At 47.2% G+C, this 17,450-nt stretch overlaps 2 protein-coding genes across 2 annotated transcripts; both read right to left on the bottom strand.

Annotated features, from left to right (window-relative positions):
• Positions 1-1,096: 1,096 nt before the first annotated feature.
• On the bottom strand, positions 1,097-4,020 carry LOC123170249 (peroxidase 1-like). The gene is made up of 4 exons (XM_044588077.1): positions 3,859-4,020; positions 2,566-2,622; positions 1,965-2,165; positions 1,097-1,876 (listed from the first exon to the last, which is right to left on the bottom strand). Exons 1-4 carry the CDS (start codon positions 4,018-4,020, stop codon positions 1,097-1,099), a joined length of 1,200 nt encoding a protein of 399 aa, XP_044444012.1.
• A 6,155-nt stretch (positions 4,021-10,175) lies between these two features.
• Positions 10,176-11,503, bottom strand: LOC123169075 (peroxidase 1). The gene is made up of 2 exons (XM_044586923.1): positions 11,242-11,503; positions 10,176-11,101 (listed from the first exon to the last, which is right to left on the bottom strand). Exons 1-2 carry the CDS (start codon positions 11,449-11,451, stop codon positions 10,322-10,324), a joined length of 990 nt encoding a protein of 329 aa, XP_044442858.1. The 5' UTR covers positions 11,452-11,503; the 3' UTR covers positions 10,176-10,321.
• Positions 11,504-17,450: the final 5,947 nt, after the last annotated feature.

Genomic DNA, 17,450 nt, shown 5'->3' on the forward strand with positions numbered 1-17,450 from the left:
ATGTGAAGGATAGAAACCAATTCACATACAAATAGGAATCCATTCATAGAAAGCAAATGACTCAAAGGAATTTTTTTCTATAGAAATCATATCCTACAAAATTCATGTAAATAAAAGGAGGCCCTACACTGATGTACTTACTCCCTCCGGTCCTTTTTACTCTGCTTTTTAGATTTTTGTCCAGTCAAACATTGTAAACTTTGACCAAATATATATACTATGAAACTACATTTCATAACAAATCTAACAATATTGATTTGCCATTGTAAATGTTGATGCTTTTTTTTATATGTTTGGTCAAAGTGAAGATACTTTGACTTTGGACAAAACTTATATGGGGCTGTTTGGTTTAGAGCCGTGACTTGCCCGACCAAAAAATTGGTCGTTGACTAGCCTGGTGGTGGCGATTGGATCGGATCCAAATAATTGGCATGCCAGCCCCGCCTCAGCCTTCCCTCCTTCTTTTGCGCCAATTAGTTGGCAGAATCGCGGGCGAGGGAATCGTTCGCCAATTTTCTGGCTAGCCAACAGCGCCAACGATTTGGTAGAGCTGAGATGGGCACAAACCAAACAGCCCCTATATGCAAACTAAAAAGGACCGAAGGAAGTACATAAAATAAGAACTTTTTTTAATTAAGCAGCGGCATGTATAGACCGAGGAAAACACACTAGTGTTTCCAAATTAAATTTGATTATACTCATTTGGTTTTTCAGGCAAGGTTCATTTTTTATAAGGATTATATTTTCATTAGAGATAAGTCCACTGTACAGCTTTCAATTTACCAATATGTTTAAGACTCAACCCTGAACTCTGAAACAGTGATTGACTTACTATCCTATAAGTGGACTTGTCTCTTTTCATTCCGCTAAAGATGACTTGATATCCTTGATCAGTTAGGTCTCTGTGCGCAGCACACAATGACACAAGAAAACAGTGCTGCCATACATGCATTTATGTAGCATGTAGCTGCGCCCGTGGACCTTGGCGAAGAAATAATTTACTGAATACCACTGAAAATAATACATCACACTACAGTACATAATATCAGACAGAGATGCAGTGCAGTTGCAACAACTAATTAAGAATCAACTAATGCTAATTGGGGGCGTAGCATTTCTTCCTGATCTCTCCCTCGGCCCCGGTGAGCACGCCGACGTCGCCCATCTTGATCATGGACGCGCTGAAGTCCTTAAAGAACTCGCCGTCGAAATTGCCGGTGGCGATGCGCTGGACGTAGTCCCTGGTGCTGGTGTCGAAGAGGAGCGCCGAGTCGGAGCGGAAGAGGCCCCCCCGCTTGGCGACGTGGCGGTAGTAGCTGGTGTCGAAGGTCTTGAAGCTACCGGGGTCCATCTCCGACAGCATAGTGCGGTCATCAACGCTCTTGCACTTGAGCCTCAGCTTGTCGGCGTACTCGCTGTCCAGAGACGGGTCGACGAGGCCATAGGCACCGTTCTCCCCGGTGCTGTTGTAGAGGCGGTCGGCGAAGGACGGGCAGTGCGCCGTGCCGAGCGTGTGGGCGCCGGAGAGCATGACGAGGTCCTTGAGGTCGAGGCCCTTGGAGGCGAAGATCTTGGCGAGCAGAGGGACGTCGCCGGAGGCCTGGGGCAGCTCGTCGCTGGCCTCCGTGGCGCTGGACACCCTACCGTCTCGCCTGCCCAGCGCCACTGGCCAGAAGGGTCCCTTTGCCAACACGACAGCGTCGCGGGACATGAGGGTGAGCACGTCGGCGCAGGAGACGATGCCCGGACACGCGGCCTCGAGCTTGGCCTTCACCCGCTCCACGGAGCCGAACCCACGCAGGCTCTTGTTGGGCTTGGCGTCCTTCTCCGCCACGTTGCCGTCGGTGGATTCAAGCAGGACAGAGGCGTCACAACCCTGTAATTTAATTTGCGTTGCATGCACGAACATGTAAGCATATATTGCATGTTCAATAGCAGCATAACAGGCTAGGCAAGTTACGTACCCTGACGAAGCAGTCGTGAAAATGGAGACGGAGGAGCGGGCCGGCGAGGCTGGGCGCGGCGGCGATGATCGTGGCCATCTCCTGGCGGACGATCTTCTCGGCGTCCGGGCATGTCTTGCTGTAGAAGCCGATCTCCAGCTGAGCCACCGCTGCCGAGCTAGCTGCTGCGAGAACCAGCAGGGCCAGAGGAGCAGCAAAGACCTGATCGCCATGGACCTTGGCCAAATTAAACGATCAAATTAAGCTGCAGTAATGAGGCTACAGACAAGAATGTAGTTGAGTGATCTACTCCTTGCAACTCCCGGTACTTATAGATGTCCGGTGACGTAGACTTGGGTGCATGGTGTCAGCGTGACAACCTGGTTGCCGCGTATGCATGCATGGGCTAACTTCCGCCTCCATACAACCGCCTCAATTATCTCCAACGTACGCAACCGCGGCTAAGCGAACCAGTCAATTAATGCCGAGGCCAGTTCATGATCAATGTGTCGTCAATGGTAACATGCTACTATGCTAGTATGAATCTATCATCTGTCTCTTCACCGGAAGGGGACGCAATGATCTGATTAGGTTAATGATTTCATCAAGAGAATAATCTCACATGTAATTGGCCAATCATTTGCGTAGGCTGGAGTGTTCTTGACGGGACCACCCTATCCTGTATGCAAAGTAAAGATCCCAGTCGTGCGGTGATCACGTCTGTGTCCCTCCTACTCACGGGGCAGAGCCAGAGCCTCACACCAAAGATCATAAGCTTATTTTCTTGCTACTACCTCGGTCCTGGTTTATAAATGACAAACCATTTCTTCAACAATATTTCCAGACAGAGGCAGGACGTAGCAAAAATAATATCATTGAAAACTATGTTTAAATACGAATCCCACGATATAATTATTGATGACATGCCTAACATTTTGTTAGTTAAATGTATATATGATCAAAATTTTGCACGAAATATGAAGGGGGCCAATAAAGTAGGATGAAGGTAAGTAACTGGTATTTCCCGACAAGTCAAGCAAATTCCAACAAAGCATAACCCTGTGGCCAGGTACTGGTGAGGCATCACAATAACGAACCGGAGTTAATGAACGACGACACGTTGCCTTGACTGGTTCTGATGCCAAGAGGTGGGGTGTCGGGGTGGTCGCCGACGTTCGGCACGGTGAAGTTTAGAGGGACACCGGGGATGATCATGAACCGGCTCATGAAGTGGATTGAGCAGGGTGGGGAGGCGGAGCACCCGCAGCAGCGCCAATGGTGGCAGTGGGCGGGCTTGCGATGGGTATGAGGGAAATTCTTTGTGGGTTTCCATTTTGAAGTCCAAAAGAGTATTCAGGTCGGGCTTCCATTTGTCAGGCTTTCGGGGCAGGCTTTCTCGTGTGCGTAATGCAAAACAATGTTGGGGTCAGGCTTGGGCTTAAGGAAATAGTCATATCCGTCCTGGCCTGACATATGATCAGGTTTATATGATGCATGTAAAAATCTGACATGCATGTGGCTTCCTGTAGAAAAAAAACTCTGCATGCATCCTGGTTAGAGCAACTCTAGCAGATGCGGTACATCCACAACCCCCCCCCCCCCCCCCCCCCCCCCCCCGCCACCCAAAATAACCGCCGATATACGGTACTTGCATGAAAAAACGTCACGAAGAGGTACAGTATATCGGCCTGAATTGTAACTTTTTTGCGGGGAGCTCTAAACAATAGGCCCGCAACTACTAAATCCCCCTCACCCCCCCCCCCCCCCCCACACCCCCGCCCCCGCCATTTTGCCGCTCACCGTATCCCTACCCATGACTTGTCATGAGGGAAACTTCCTCTCTTCCGCGCCGCCACTCCATGTCGCCACCATCGCAAATCCATCTGGCCTCGCGCCGTCTCGCCTCGCTGCCCACCCCAATTGTCGCATCAGCCCCGACCAGCGTTTTCCAAGTGTCGACGGTCCAGTAGGCGCCGCCTCGCTCCCCGGCCGCTCCTGCGGCCGTGTTGCCGCCGCCGTGCCTACTCCTTGCACCGCCAGCATGAAGCGGAAGTGGCAGGGCAACCACATCATCCATGGAGCCTGGCCACCACCGCACCAACTTCCGCCGTGGCCCGCTGCCGCCTCGTCCCCCGTCGCTCCCGCGGACATCTCCATCCCCTCCGGGGGACGACCAAAGACGCAAGTGAAAGGCCCCAAGAAGAAGGCAGTGACGGTGCGAGGACGGGCCCCGCCTCCACCCCTTCCGGCCGGCAATGTACCGCGAGATTTGATCATGGCTGGAAGTGCTTTGATCATATTTTTATCTTTTTTGATTGCACATTCGTAGGGATAACCTTGCTACGTCTTGATATTGCGCAATATTTTAGATGTGAACCATTGCGGATGCCTATTTTATATGAATTCCGTGCATCAATATGAATTTTAGATCATGTCAATATTTGTTCGCAAAATATTTGCGGTACCGTGAGGGCTCTGGCACGGAACAAATATTGTAAACTCGTAGTATTTGTTCCACCAGAATGTTCGCGCAAATATTTTTGCAGGCGCCCATATAACGTTTGTGCAGGTTACGATTATAGCGCATCTGCTAGAGTGCTTTTCTTTACTATGGCCGGCCATGCACGCTGATGTCGGCTCCTGATGACAACGGGCGAGGAGGCCGGGTCGCCGGGACATAAATCTTCACGCCAAACGACGGATGATTCGTTCATCCGGTCATGCATCTGCACGGACCAGAACTACTTTGCATGACTAAGTAGCAAAGGCACTAAGCAGCACGTACGCACGCCATTGCTGGGGGCCTGAAAGGATGAGTTGCCGTGTCTCCACGTTTCAGTGCGGCATGCGAAGCCTGTTCGAAGAGATCAATCCTTCAGGGATGCAAGCTGCGTGCACAAAGAATGGTTCGGTCTACTTGTGAACACCATTTCTTTATCCAGATGGCCGGAAATTCGTTAGTTGTACACATTTGCTTTCTAGCATTTGCAACAGAGTTTTATATTTATTAAATATATTAAAGGCCTGTTTTTGGATTATTTTGGAGCTTATAGGTGCAAATAAGCTCAAGTTGGAAAGATGTGAAAGTTTCCAATAGATTTATTTTGTAGACCTTGAGATTAAAAATATCGCTCTTCTCAGCAAGTGGGTCTATAAATTACTCACTGAGAATGGAGTATGGCAGAAAATCATTCGCAACAAGTATGTGGGATCCAATGCCATTTCTCAAATTCATTGGAAACCTGGGGATTCACATTTTTGGAGTGGTGTCATGAAGGCCAAGAATTCCTCTTCCAATTTGGGACCTTCTTGGTTAGGGACGGTGCTCAGGTTCGTTTCTGGGAAGATACCTGGCTAGGGAACACTCCCCTAATGGTGCAATATCCGAGCTTGTACCGGATCGTCAGACATAAATTGTCACGATCAAACAAGTATTAGGACAGGAAAACCCCGATATTTCTTTCCGTAGGGATCTTTTGGGCACTCGTCTGACAGCATGGAATGAATTACTCACTCGCCTGGAGGACATTCAACTGTCAGATGATCCGGACACTTTTCGATGGAATTTGCATCAGAATGGCAAATTTTCGGTCAAATCCATGTATGATGCAATGGTTCATTGTGATGTTCCTGTAGATAACAGAAAATTGTGGAAGCTAAAAATTCCCCTAAGAGTGAAGATTTTCCTCTGGTTTCTTAACAAAGGAGTCATCCTAACTAGAGATAATCTGGCACGACGAAACTGGCATGGTTCCAAGACATGTGTCTTTTGCCAACATGACGAGTCTATCAAACACCTATTTTTTGAGTGCAAGTTCGCTCGGGCAGTTTGGGCTATGGTCCAAGTAGCTTTGAATTTATACCCACCACGTAGTGCACGGAATATGTTCGGCAACTGGTTGCGGGGTATAGATAAACAATTTTCTGCACACATTCTTGTGGGAGCGGCGGCCTTATGCTAGGAAATGTGGCTTACCAAGAATGATGTGGTTTTTAACAATACATGTGTCTCATCTCCTATGCAGGTTATTCATGTTTGTACACGATGGCTCCGTACTTGGTCTATCCTGCAGAAGCCGGAAGACAGGGATATTTTTATGATGGCGTCTACACGGCTGGAGCGTACGGCCAGGGAGGTTTTCTACCCCATGGATGGCGGTGTGATTTACGGATAGGATCTACCGCTCCTTAGGCTGGACATGATTTATTGCTTGGCACTGTATCAAATTATTTTATTTTTAGGGTGCTTTGGATTTTTTGGCTGTGTGCATCTAGCTATGCAGAGGCCGGGCTTTCTTTCGATACGATTGTATCACCTCGATATATCTATTTAATGAAATGTCCTTTATCGAGAAAAAAAATGACACACAAGTACATAAATATGACACTACTTTGGTGGAAAAAACGGTAGGATCGAATATTTTGGTGGAAAAAAACGGTAGGATCGAATATTTTGGTGGAAAAAACGGTAGGATCGAATATATTCACTGGTAGAAAATGGGCCTTAAGTCCCGGTTCGCAAAGGCCTTTAGTCCCGGCTGTGCAACCGGGACTAAATATGCGCGACTAAAGACCCCCCTTTAGTCGCGCCTCTTACGAACCGGGACTAAAGGCTTTAGTCCCGGTTCTCGTGGCTAACCGGGACTAAAGGCCTCCTCCGCAGGTTTAGGGTTTTAGCCCCCCTAAACCTGGTTTTTTTGCGAATTTTTTTTTATTTTTTTTATTTTCAAATTTCTGAATTATTTTAACCTCTAATCTCTAATCACCACCCCTCATCACTGCTCAATTTATCCTCTAATCTCTAATCACCCCTCATCATTCCAAATCATCTAACTTCCCGGACGGTCACCCATCCTCTCACTACTCCAGCCTGAGCACGCTTAACTTCCGGGTTCTATTCTCCCTCGTTTCCAAGTCTGCACTTGTAGTTTTCCTGACAATAGTAGGATGTCAATTCTATTAACCCTCAGGAATTTAACTTGAGCATGAAGTGACATATTTCACTGTTTGAGTTTGAAACTATTGTTTTAAAAAACAATAATTATTTAGTAACACTAATATTTCTGAAATAATTAGTTTGACCATTGTTTGACCACTGTTTGACCACAGTTTGACCAGATTTGACCAAAATTTAAAAAAACTGAAATAATTATTTAGTAACACTAATATTCTAGAATAATTAGTTTCACCATTGTTTGACCACAGTTTGACCACAATTTGAAATTTTTTGAATTTTTTGCCTCTCCAGATCTTAAAAGCCCCGTATCTTTTTTCTGTTAGGTTTTTGAGGATTTTGAAAAATGTTTAACAAGGTTACCCCGGTTAAATTCGGATGTAACTTTTCGAGTAGATGATTTTTCATATAAAAAACTTTTTCATCCGAGTTCGTATGGAAAAGTTATGCCCATTTTAAGAAATTCCAGAGAGATTTTGCAAATAAAGTCGAAATTCATATTTGTTAATTTTCCCAACAACTAGACCACATATCACATGGAAACTTTTTTTTTTGACATTTCCATCATTTTCTTTTGTTTTTTCTAAAACTGAAAAGGCGATCGGGGGGGGGGGGGGGGTAGAGTTTGAAAATGAGGCCTCAAATCCCATTAGTCGCGGTTAGCCAGACCAACCGGGACTAAAGGTCTTCGGGCCATTAGTCGCGGTTGGCCAGACCAACCGGGACTAAAGGCCTAACCTTTAGTCCCGATTGGTCTGCCCAACCGCGACTAAAGGCCTTCGGGCCAGCCTGAGGACCTTTAGTCCCGGTTGGCCAGGCCAACCGGGACTAAAGCCCCTCCCGTCCGCCAGCTGTCGACCGAGCGCGCTGGGCCTAGATAGTTGGTCGCGGGTCTCCTCCCGAACCGCGACTAAAGACCCCTTTGGTCACGGTTCGATTATTTTGGGGACTAATGGGGGCGTATGGAAGCCTCTTTTTCTACTAGTGATTGTTAAAAATGTGTAATTCAATATTCATTAAAGTACATAAATATGACCTACTTTCCGCTCGGCAAAGCCTAGAGCATACCAGCGCACCACGTGACACTCTTCGCCAAGTGTCCAAAATCTGACACTAGGCAAATACATGCCGAGTGCAGCTTGCAATGTCACTCGTCGAAGCACATTGCACAAAAGCCTGGTCGGGAACGTGTCATGCATCATCTCTTTGTAGAGTGTCAAGAATACGAAACTGATCAAACATATGCCGATTGCAACCTGCAATGAAACCCGACAAAAGTGTGACATAACGCGCCAGTTGGCGTGACATGTCCACTTGCCAGGTGTCTAGGCCTCGGCGCTCGACAAATCGTGCTATGGTGCACCAATTGTTGCCACATGTCCACTTTGTCGAGTGTAACACTGGACAAAGCAGTGCAAAACTGTATCTTAAGAAAAGGACGGGAGAGAGGCTAACACACTGATGCAACACAAACATACATGTGATCGAAAGTGCCTTTCTGCTCCCGAGCTCATTTGAGCTCGGTGAACAGTAAAATCGAAAAAATGCAAAAAATGCCAAATTTTTTTTGAGAGAAACATTGACAAAAGTTCTAAGTGCCTGCAAAAATTCATCATGAAATCACATTCCTGTAAGGCGTGGCAAAAAAAACAAATTCAGTGCTTCAAAATGCTTTTGAAAGTAGCTTTTTCAGAGTACTTTTTTGTTTTTTTTGCCATGCCTTCTAGGAATGTGATTTCATGACGAATTTTTGCAAGCACTTAGAACTTTTGTCAATGTTTCTCCAAAAAAATTTGGATTTTTTTGAATTTTTTTTGATTTAGTTTTGATTTTACTGTTCACCCGAGCTCATTTGAGCTCAGGTGCAGAATCTCCGCGTCCACATGTGATGGCCTTTTGTAGGATGAGGATGGTTGGAGAAAAGGGCGGGGGAGAGGTGGTGAGAAAACATTTGAGAGGAGAAAATTGGTGGTAGAGAAAGGGCGGGAAAGAGAGAGGGAGAGAAAACGTGGGAAAGAGGGGGGGGGAGGGTGGCAATAAGAGAGGATGGGGGGAGGGGAAGTGGCCAAAAATAGTCGAAAAAGCATGGGAAAAAAGGGGGAAAAAGGCAAGCAAAGTTTTCAAGCACACCACAAATGTTGCACATCTTTAAAAAACAAAATTGAAAAAACATTTGCCAAGTGCCGCTTGACAAACACTCGGAAAACAAGGCCATGCCTCCACCTCTCCGTTAACCGTGGCGAGTAGAGACACATGGCACAACCTTTGCCGAGCGCCTGGACCTTTGGCGAGTGTTTTTCCAATGCACTGGTTTAAAGGGTTTGCCGAGTAACCGACATAAAACAATCTGCATACTCGTCAGTTTTGTTAGTGACAGTAATGTCATTGTAGGCTAGTAGTTGCGCGACTGTGTTCAACCAACCGCCTCACACGCACAGGTGATTCCAAGGCGATCTCTCTGCCTCCTCTCTACACCGGCGAGGTTGTGGGTCCTCGGCCCCTTCGGCTGCCGCTCCGGCGCTGCAAGGGACCGGGGACCCTGGCGACTTTGCTTCGGCGACTAGATAGGGTAGGTTTAGTTTTTCTCAGAGACGTTGCATCAGTGATGGGATCAGCGCGCGTCAGAATAAGATGGCTCCGCTTCTTCCCCACTCTGTTGGTGCTTCAATCGGCATCGTCTGAAAGCAGGTAGCCCCTGTGTCTGTCGGACTTAGGTTTCGTCGATGTTAGGTTGTGCTGGCTGGAGTTTGGCGTCCTCTCGGCGACGGGCGACTACGTCAGTTTGTGCAGAGTATGTGGGTGTCTTGGAGTGTGGTGTGCGGATGATGGCTTGTAGCGCTCCTCTTCTTCTCCAACCAAGTTGGATGAAGACGACGACATTGGGATCTGGCAGACTTGGAGATGATCTCGGGCCGATCGTGCCACAAAGACTCGGTTTCAACGTCTTTGACGGGCAATTTAATCGGCTCACAAAGTAGCATGGTCTGCAGTGAAGTTCTTCCAGATTTTGGTGTGGAGGTTGCTTATGTCTTTCTCCGGCGGTGCCACGGCGGCGACGGCTGGCGACGCATGATGAGTAGGTTGGGCACATGGATCTTCGACGGTCAAGATGTAAATTTTATATTTCTGAGCTCTCTTGTGGAAATCTTCAAGACACTTGGCGCTTTGTTTGTCTCTTCCAGTGACCACGCACGTACCCATTGTAATTTGTTTGTTTAATGGACATGTGGTAATTCTCACAAACAAAAGTCTTGACAATTTGAAGATAAAGATATCGATTGAATGATTGTTAAAGAATGTTTTTATACCTCAATGTTATTACTGACGATAATAAATCATACAACTACAATGAACAGTGTCAGACAGACATCCTCGTACTCGTGCAGTTACGACTTACAAGTACAACTACAAGAATCAACGAACTCTAGTTGGGGGCGTAGCATTTCTTCCTGATCTCTCCCTCGGCCCCGGTGAGCACGCCGACGTCTCCCATTTTGATCATGGACTCGCTGAAGTCCCTGAAGAACTCACCGTCGAACTTGCCCGTGGCGATGCGCTGGACGTAGTCCTTGGTGGTGGCGTCGAAGAGGAGCGCCGCATCGGAGCGGAAGAGGCCCCTTCGCTTGGCGACGTGGCGGTAGTAGCTGGTGTCAAAGGTCTTGAAGCTCCCAGGGTCCATCTCCGACAGCATAGTACGGTCGTCAAGGCTCTTGCACTTGAGCCTCAGCTTGTCGGCGTACTCGCTGTCCAGAGACGGGTCGACGAGGCCATAGGCACCGTTCTCGCCGGTGCCGTTGTAGAGCCGGTCGGCGAAGGACGGGCAGTGTGCCGTGCCGAGCGTGTGGGCGCCGGAGAGGACGACGAGGTCCTTGAGGTCGAGGCCCTTGGAAGCGAAGATCTTGGCTAGCAGAGGGACGTCGCCGGAGGTGGGGGGCAGCTCGTTGCTGGCCTCTGTGGCACTGGACACCCTGCCGTCTCTCCTTCCCAACGCCACCGGCCAGAAAGGGCCGTTGGCGAGCACGACGGCGTCGCGGGACATGAGGGTGAGCACGTCGGCGCAGGAGACGATGCCCGGGCACGCGGCCTCGAGCTTGGCCTTCACCCGCTCCACGGAGCTGAACCCTCGTAGGCTCTTGTTTGGTTTGGCGTCCTTCTCCGCCACGTTGTCGTCGGTGGACTCGAGCAGGACTGAGGCGTCACAACCCTGCAATTTATTTTGCGTTGCATGCATGGAAATATAAGTATACACTGATGCAATTTCGCGTCGCATGCATGTTTCTTAGTGTTCGTGTGCATAATGTAGGTTTGTACGTGAGACAGGACAAGTGCTCAACGACGACTTACCCTGACGAAGCAGTCGTGGAAATGGAGCCGGAGCAGCGGGGCGGCGAGGCTGGGCGCGGCGCCGATGATCTTGGCCATCTCCTCGAGGACGATCTTCTCGGCGTCCGGGCATGTCTTGCTGTAGAAGCCGATCTCCAGCTGAGCCACCGCTGCCGAGCTTGCTGCAAGAACCAGGAGGGCCAGAGGGAGCAGCAAAGACCTGATCGCCATGGACCTTAGCTGATAGAATTAAACACGAGTTACTATGTGGCTGCAGACAAGAATGTTTTGGCACTAGTAGTTGAGTGATCTTTGTCCTTTGCAACTCCCTCTACTTATAGATGTCCGGTGACGTAGACTTGGTGCATTGTGTCAGCGTGACAACCTGGTTGCCGCGTATGCACGCATGTACTAACTTCCACCTCCATACAACCGCCTCAATGATCAAACGTACGCAACCGCGGCTAAGCAAACCAGTCAAATAATGCAACAAAAATGGCGATAAAAATTAGATGGCACCGAGGCCAGTTCATGACCAGTGTGTCGTCCATGGTAACATGCCATCAATCTATCATCTGTCTCATCACAGGATAGGAACGAAATGATCTGATTAGGCTCATGATTGCATCAAGAGAATAACCTCACATGTAGTATCAGGTTAATGCTGGAGTGTTTTTGACGGGGCCACCCTATCGTCTATGCAAATTAAAGATCCCAGTCGTGCCGTGGTCGCTTCTGTGCCCCTCCTGGTCGACGTAGCTAGGGCGGCAGAGCCAGCGAGGAACAGCGACGTACTGTCGCAATGACCTGATGGCAACGGGGAAATGAGGCCGGGTCGTCAACCGACGGACATCGATGCGTTCAGTCATGCATCTGCACGGACGAGAACTACTTTGCATGACGAAGTAGCCAAGGCACTAAGCAGCACGTACGCATACCATTGTTCCGGCCGGGGCTGAAAGGATGACATTGCTGTTCCAAGAGATCAACCGCATCCAGCAGCGATGCAAACTGCATGCACGCAGCAGGCTCTCGGAAGAAAGGTTCCGTTTACTTCTGAAAACCATTATGTATCTAGACGGAAGTTCGTTAATTAGCTGCACACTTTTGCTTTTAAGGAATTGCAACACAATTGCATGTCTCACGATCGGGGGGGGGGGGGGGGGGGGGGGTTGGGGGGTGGGTTTGTTCTTTTGAGACAATCTCGCAAAGTTTTATTGATCTGTCACGATGCTTACAGAGACAAGAAAATCACCGTGTTTTCCTAACCAGACATGGGGGCCAACGCCTAAATGTAAAGCATGCTTCGTTAAACTATGAGCCTCGAAACTCGAGCTCGTAAACTCATGAACAAATTACAAAGAGTAAAAACACTTGAGTGCTCTATTATTTCCCGAATGATTGCTCTATGCCCCTCAGTGCTATGTTGCTTTATGTCGTCAACCACTACCTTACAGTTAGACGCGACATGAATCCTTTGCATATGCAGGTCTTCTGAAAGAGTCAAAACTTGCCTACAAGCATCTCCAACAGGCGTATAAAAGTTTCGCGCGCTAAAATAGTTTTAGCGTGCCACTATAGCAGTTTTAGTGCGCCAGACCCAACATTAGTTTAGCAGATGCCAAAAAACGCGCGCCCAAAATAACACGGAGTGCAAATTGTGAAGCGCGCGCAATCCGGCGCCCCAAATTTGCAGCTTCTTATAGCGCTTTTTAGCACACGTCCAAACCTTTTTTGCGCGTGCACTATCTTACAGCTTCTGCTGAAGCTATCAGGCGTTCAAAAAATCTGAAATTTAGCACGCCGAGCAGTTTTTGTGCGCCTGTTGGAGATGCTCCAACAACAATTGCTTCAAGTGTTGCGAGATCTATAATTCCACTAGTTACAATGAGTGAAGCACCCAAAAATAGGCCATCATGGTCTAGGCCAATCGGAGCTACAGCTCCCAGGCCTACATTCCTCGCTACCACTGCATAAACATTTATCTTGGCCGAGGGACGGAGACCCATCGAAAAAATTGTTCGATCCAGGAGGGGGGACAAGCGGACATTTTAGTTCGCTATATGGTAAACCTCCCCGCGCGAACACCCTCGATACAGGCCCTTTTACACCAGTCTCTGCACCTATAAGATGTCGCAACGACATTCCGGATACACACAGCCAAAGAAAAAGGTAGAAAAGAAAGGAAAAAAACAAAGGTCCTGCCACAACGATTGACTTCTCTCAGCAGCCACACACAAACCACCACCAAATAAAACACCCGTAAAATATAAGAGGTCTCCAAATGCAACGCCTCCAAAAAGAAAACAGTGCACAAGCACCATCGTTGCCTGATCCAAGATCTTAGGATTTCACCCTGGAGAAGTCCGAGCTCTCAAAACAATTTCTTCAGCAAGGCAATTGCGAGACACAACCAATAAAGACCAGACATTAGGTTTTCAATGGCCAGGCATAGGCAATGAATGCCAAACCTTAGGTTTTCACCATTAAAGTCACAGCTCGGTACCCCAGGAGCACCACAAAAAATGAATTCCTCCAGTGTTGTCACCCACACTTCACACTACTGCTCCTGAGAGTTATCAAACACCTGGCTCACTCCATCGCCTCAAAGGCTCTGTCTGTCTAACGGATCCTCTGATCTCAGCCACCATGACCTTCTCCACAGCTGTCTACACCACAGAAATCGAGAAGCCGAGATGTCCCATGGTGTCAACAAACAATAGAGCTTCGTGCCACGTCATCATGGAACCTCTTAGGCTGATATGGCGTGCAGGACCGGATTCTATCCGATCCAGATATCTTGGGCAGGATCTCCAGCAGCAGTCTGGAACACGTCGATGACCAAATCGAGGAAGTCCGATCATGTAGGGCGTTCCCATGATGCGAAAAGAGCACAAGACAACCAAAATTATTTTCATGGCGGCAGGCCCCCACGCCGCCACCTGCCTGCTAACATCCATGGCCTGAAGCCTGCCGACCAGAGCCCTAGGCCGCATCAGCCGACGAGGCACACGGCCAACCGCAGCTTTGGGTCGAGCTCCACCAACCCACCTAGATCAGATTGGAGGGATCTACAACCCAAGCCATCGCTGCAAGCTAGGCCACACCACTGGGCGGAGCACCTCGCCACACCCTTCATCGAGCAGCGCTGCCGCCACCACATCAGAGCCGCACCCATGGAAGGCCCCGCAGCCGCCGGCACTACTTGGGCTTCGCCCGGCAAAGACCCTCGGCGGCGGCGAGGGAGAGGTGTTGAAGGGGAGGGACAGTGGGATTAGGGTTCCTCCGAGCCGCCACTACAAGTGACACAGGGGTCAAGTTGGTTCGTCCAAAAATTGGGGGAGAATTTGACTTCCCTGACATCTTCCCCTTCAATTTTAATGGTAGGAGAAAGATTTCCATGTTCATGGTAAAAAAATCACCTATATGTTGAAATAACATGTTTGGTCATTTCCGAGATTCACGTATATTGAAAAACATCATCTTAAAATACAAACAAAAAGTTTCCATATTAAATTGCCTAAAAATGCTAGGTGTGCCATCGTAAAAACACACAAAGGGTTGCCATGGTGTATGTTACGATATTTACAGTGGTACTAAAAATACATTAACCCTGGTTTATTCAATAAATTTGCAATGATGTGCATGATAAAATTGCAATGGTCCAGAGAAATAATTTACTAAAAAGGAATATAACGTTGTATGATAAAAAATGAAGATAATGACAATATACGAAAATAAGTTTGCCACGGCCGAAAAATATAATTTGCCATGTTACAAAAAATAAAATTGCCATGGTACTAAATTAAATTTATCACCAAGAAAAGTAAGAAAAGAAATAATTTGGCATGGTCCAATAGTATAATTTGCCATGTTACCAAACATAAAATAGCTATGGCACTAAAATAAATTTTCGATCATGAAAAGTAAGAAAAGAAGAATTTGCCCTGGTCCACAAATATAATTCGCCATGGTACAAAAAAAACTGCCATTGTATAGAATTAATTTGCAATCATGAAAATTAAGAATTTTTTTGCCATGGTACAACAACTAATTTTACCATTTTATTTTACTTTTTACAAAATTTCTAAAGTTTTGCCATGGGGTTTTTCCAAAATTTGTCATGTGCTTTACAACAATTGCCATGTTTTGTGTGAAAACACCTTCTCTTCATTTTGCCATGTACTAGTAATAGCAAGGTAAGAAAATTGCCATGATTTCTCGAATAACATGGCAAAAACATTGTATAAAAAATAAGAAAAGATATACAATGTGCATATGGTTTGTCGTGATTGAAAAAAAACCACAACAAATTTACAAGTTTTATCTCTAAGAGCAATCAGAACAACAAATATTCCATCATCCAAACTAAGCTTGCTCAGATCCTAACCCATTGGGCATTATCGAGCCTCGTGACTCCGGCTGTGCTGATATCTTCGTATTTCATATTGTCATTCTATCTATTTGGTTATTGCTTGATGTGTTGGTTGGTATGAACTATTTGAGCAGCATAGTTACTGATTCTACTGACTAAAGGATTGCTATTTCTCATCTTCTGTGATGGATTGGTTGGCCTCCCAAAACAGATGTCGGATCGCCTGGCAAGCTGTCGACTCCAACATGAGGCTCTCTGTATCCGTTGTTCTCAGGAAGCTGAGAACCTGCATCACCTCGAGAGCGGCGTTTTGGCACCTAGGAGCATATGCTCCTGTTTTTTCAAATGTGTTTGAAATGTATTTTAAAATGTCACAAAATTTTGGCAAAATGTTTTGGGCGTACATCTCGACATTCTACGTACTCACAAAGTTGTTTCGTGGAAAAACAGATAATTTTTGTGTTGCGTGTGAAAAAGATAAAATTTGGTGTTACAAAGGGCTTTTCACTAGACATTTTTTTTGTCTTTTTTACACAAACCACAAAAACTGCCGGTTTTATGTGAAACTTGGCGTGCCTGCATAGAACATCAAGATGTACACGCAAATTTTTGTTTGAAATTTTTGACATTTTCAAATAATTTTCCAATAGCAGGAGCATATGCTCCCATGTGCCAGAGTGCATTTTCGCATCACCTCCTCGTTGGATGCGTATTTTTTCGAATATCATGGCAAGGGATTTTATCTTGGAGCCGCATCACCATCCACCCCCTTGACGGTGCAGTTGGCTTCTTCAATTGGTGGTCAGGAGCCACAAACATGCCCCCCCATCCTCACTATTTGGGAAATCTGGAAGCACCGCAATGCTGTCATCTTCGATGGAGTGCATCCTCCCTCAGCCATACTTAGGGGTGGGCATATAACCCGAAAACCGATTTACCGAACCGATAACTTGGACCGAAGCCGAAGTGACTGAAACCGAAACCTTCGGTCCAAAGCTCGGTTAACAATTCTAGAAAACCGAATTAAGTTCGGTGAATTCGGTATGTACCCTCGGTCCACCGAACAGACCGAAGCACCGACGCCCTACACCTAATTCCTATCCTGAGTCCTACGGTCTACTCTTAGTCTCTTACCTCCTAATTTCCTCAAGTAGGCAAGTCTGCTCGATCTATCCCGTTGCCGCCGCCGTGAGCTTTGCTGTTTGATTCTCCGCCTCCTTGCTTCCCAATCCCCATCCCAATTCCCATCGCATAGCATCCCCAAATTTCCGGCCCTTCCCATCGTTCCCGTCGTGGTATATAAAGGATGTGGCGGCTGCCCCGTCAGCGATTTACTCACCGGAGAAGAGGATCTCCGAACCGTAGTAGGTTCGCCGGAGAGGGATCCATAGGAACACCGCCGGCAGCAGAGTTTGCTGCGCGGCCGTCCTCCTGATTCACCGCACCTGAACAACAACGACGGTTCGACGACTACAGGACGCTCCTGCAACGTATGACCCTATTACCCACTGTAATATCTGTTTCCTGATTTAATTGATTCAAGCTTCATCAATCTGATTGCGTGGTTCTCTTAGAAAACAATACATAGCTGATACCATTCACGTAAGGTCATTTTGTTGCATATTTAGCTAAACTTTGTGTATCTGATCTTCGGAATTTTGTACGAGTGTGAAAGCCTTGCGGCCAAAAGTAAAACTACATGGATCTTATGTAGTTCACATTCCTAGTTGTCTTTGATACTGACAGCAAGAACTAGTTGTCGTTTATCAAGTTGGTTGTGTTGCCTTTGTCCCTTCCAATCACTAACTTGCCGATGGTGACACACACACACACACATGAACTGGTTGGTCAAGGG

The sequence above is a fragment of the Triticum aestivum genome, chromosome 7D (assembly GCF_018294505.1).
Source record: "Triticum aestivum cultivar Chinese Spring chromosome 7D, IWGSC CS RefSeq v2.1, whole genome shotgun sequence".
Taxonomy (NCBI): domain Eukaryota; kingdom Viridiplantae; phylum Streptophyta; class Magnoliopsida; order Poales; family Poaceae; genus Triticum; species Triticum aestivum.

What these genes read in the sequence shown, in the direction of transcription:
- LOC123170249 (XM_044588077.1), bottom strand. Translation starts at nt 4,020, where the DNA reads ATGGATGATGTGGTTGCCCTGCCACTTCCGCTTCATGCTGGCGGTGCA. An exon ending in AAATGATTGGCCAATTACAT is followed by an intron (nt 2,166 to 2,565) that starts GTGAGATTATTC and finishes CATGGCGATCAG; the next exon opens with GTCTTTGCTGCTCCTCTGGC. An exon ending in TTCACGACTGCTTCGTCAGG is followed by an intron (nt 1,877 to 1,964) that starts GTACGTAACTTG and finishes ATTAAATTACAG; the next exon opens with GGTTGTGACGCCTCTGTCCT.
- LOC123169075 (XM_044586923.1), bottom strand. Translation starts at nt 11,451, where the DNA reads ATGGCGATCAGGTCTTTGCTGCTCCCTCTGGCCCTCCTGGTTCTTGCA. An exon ending in TCCACGACTGCTTCGTCAGG is followed by an intron (nt 11,102 to 11,241) that starts GTAAGTCGTCGT and finishes AATAAATTGCAG; the next exon opens with GGTTGTGACGCCTCAGTCCT.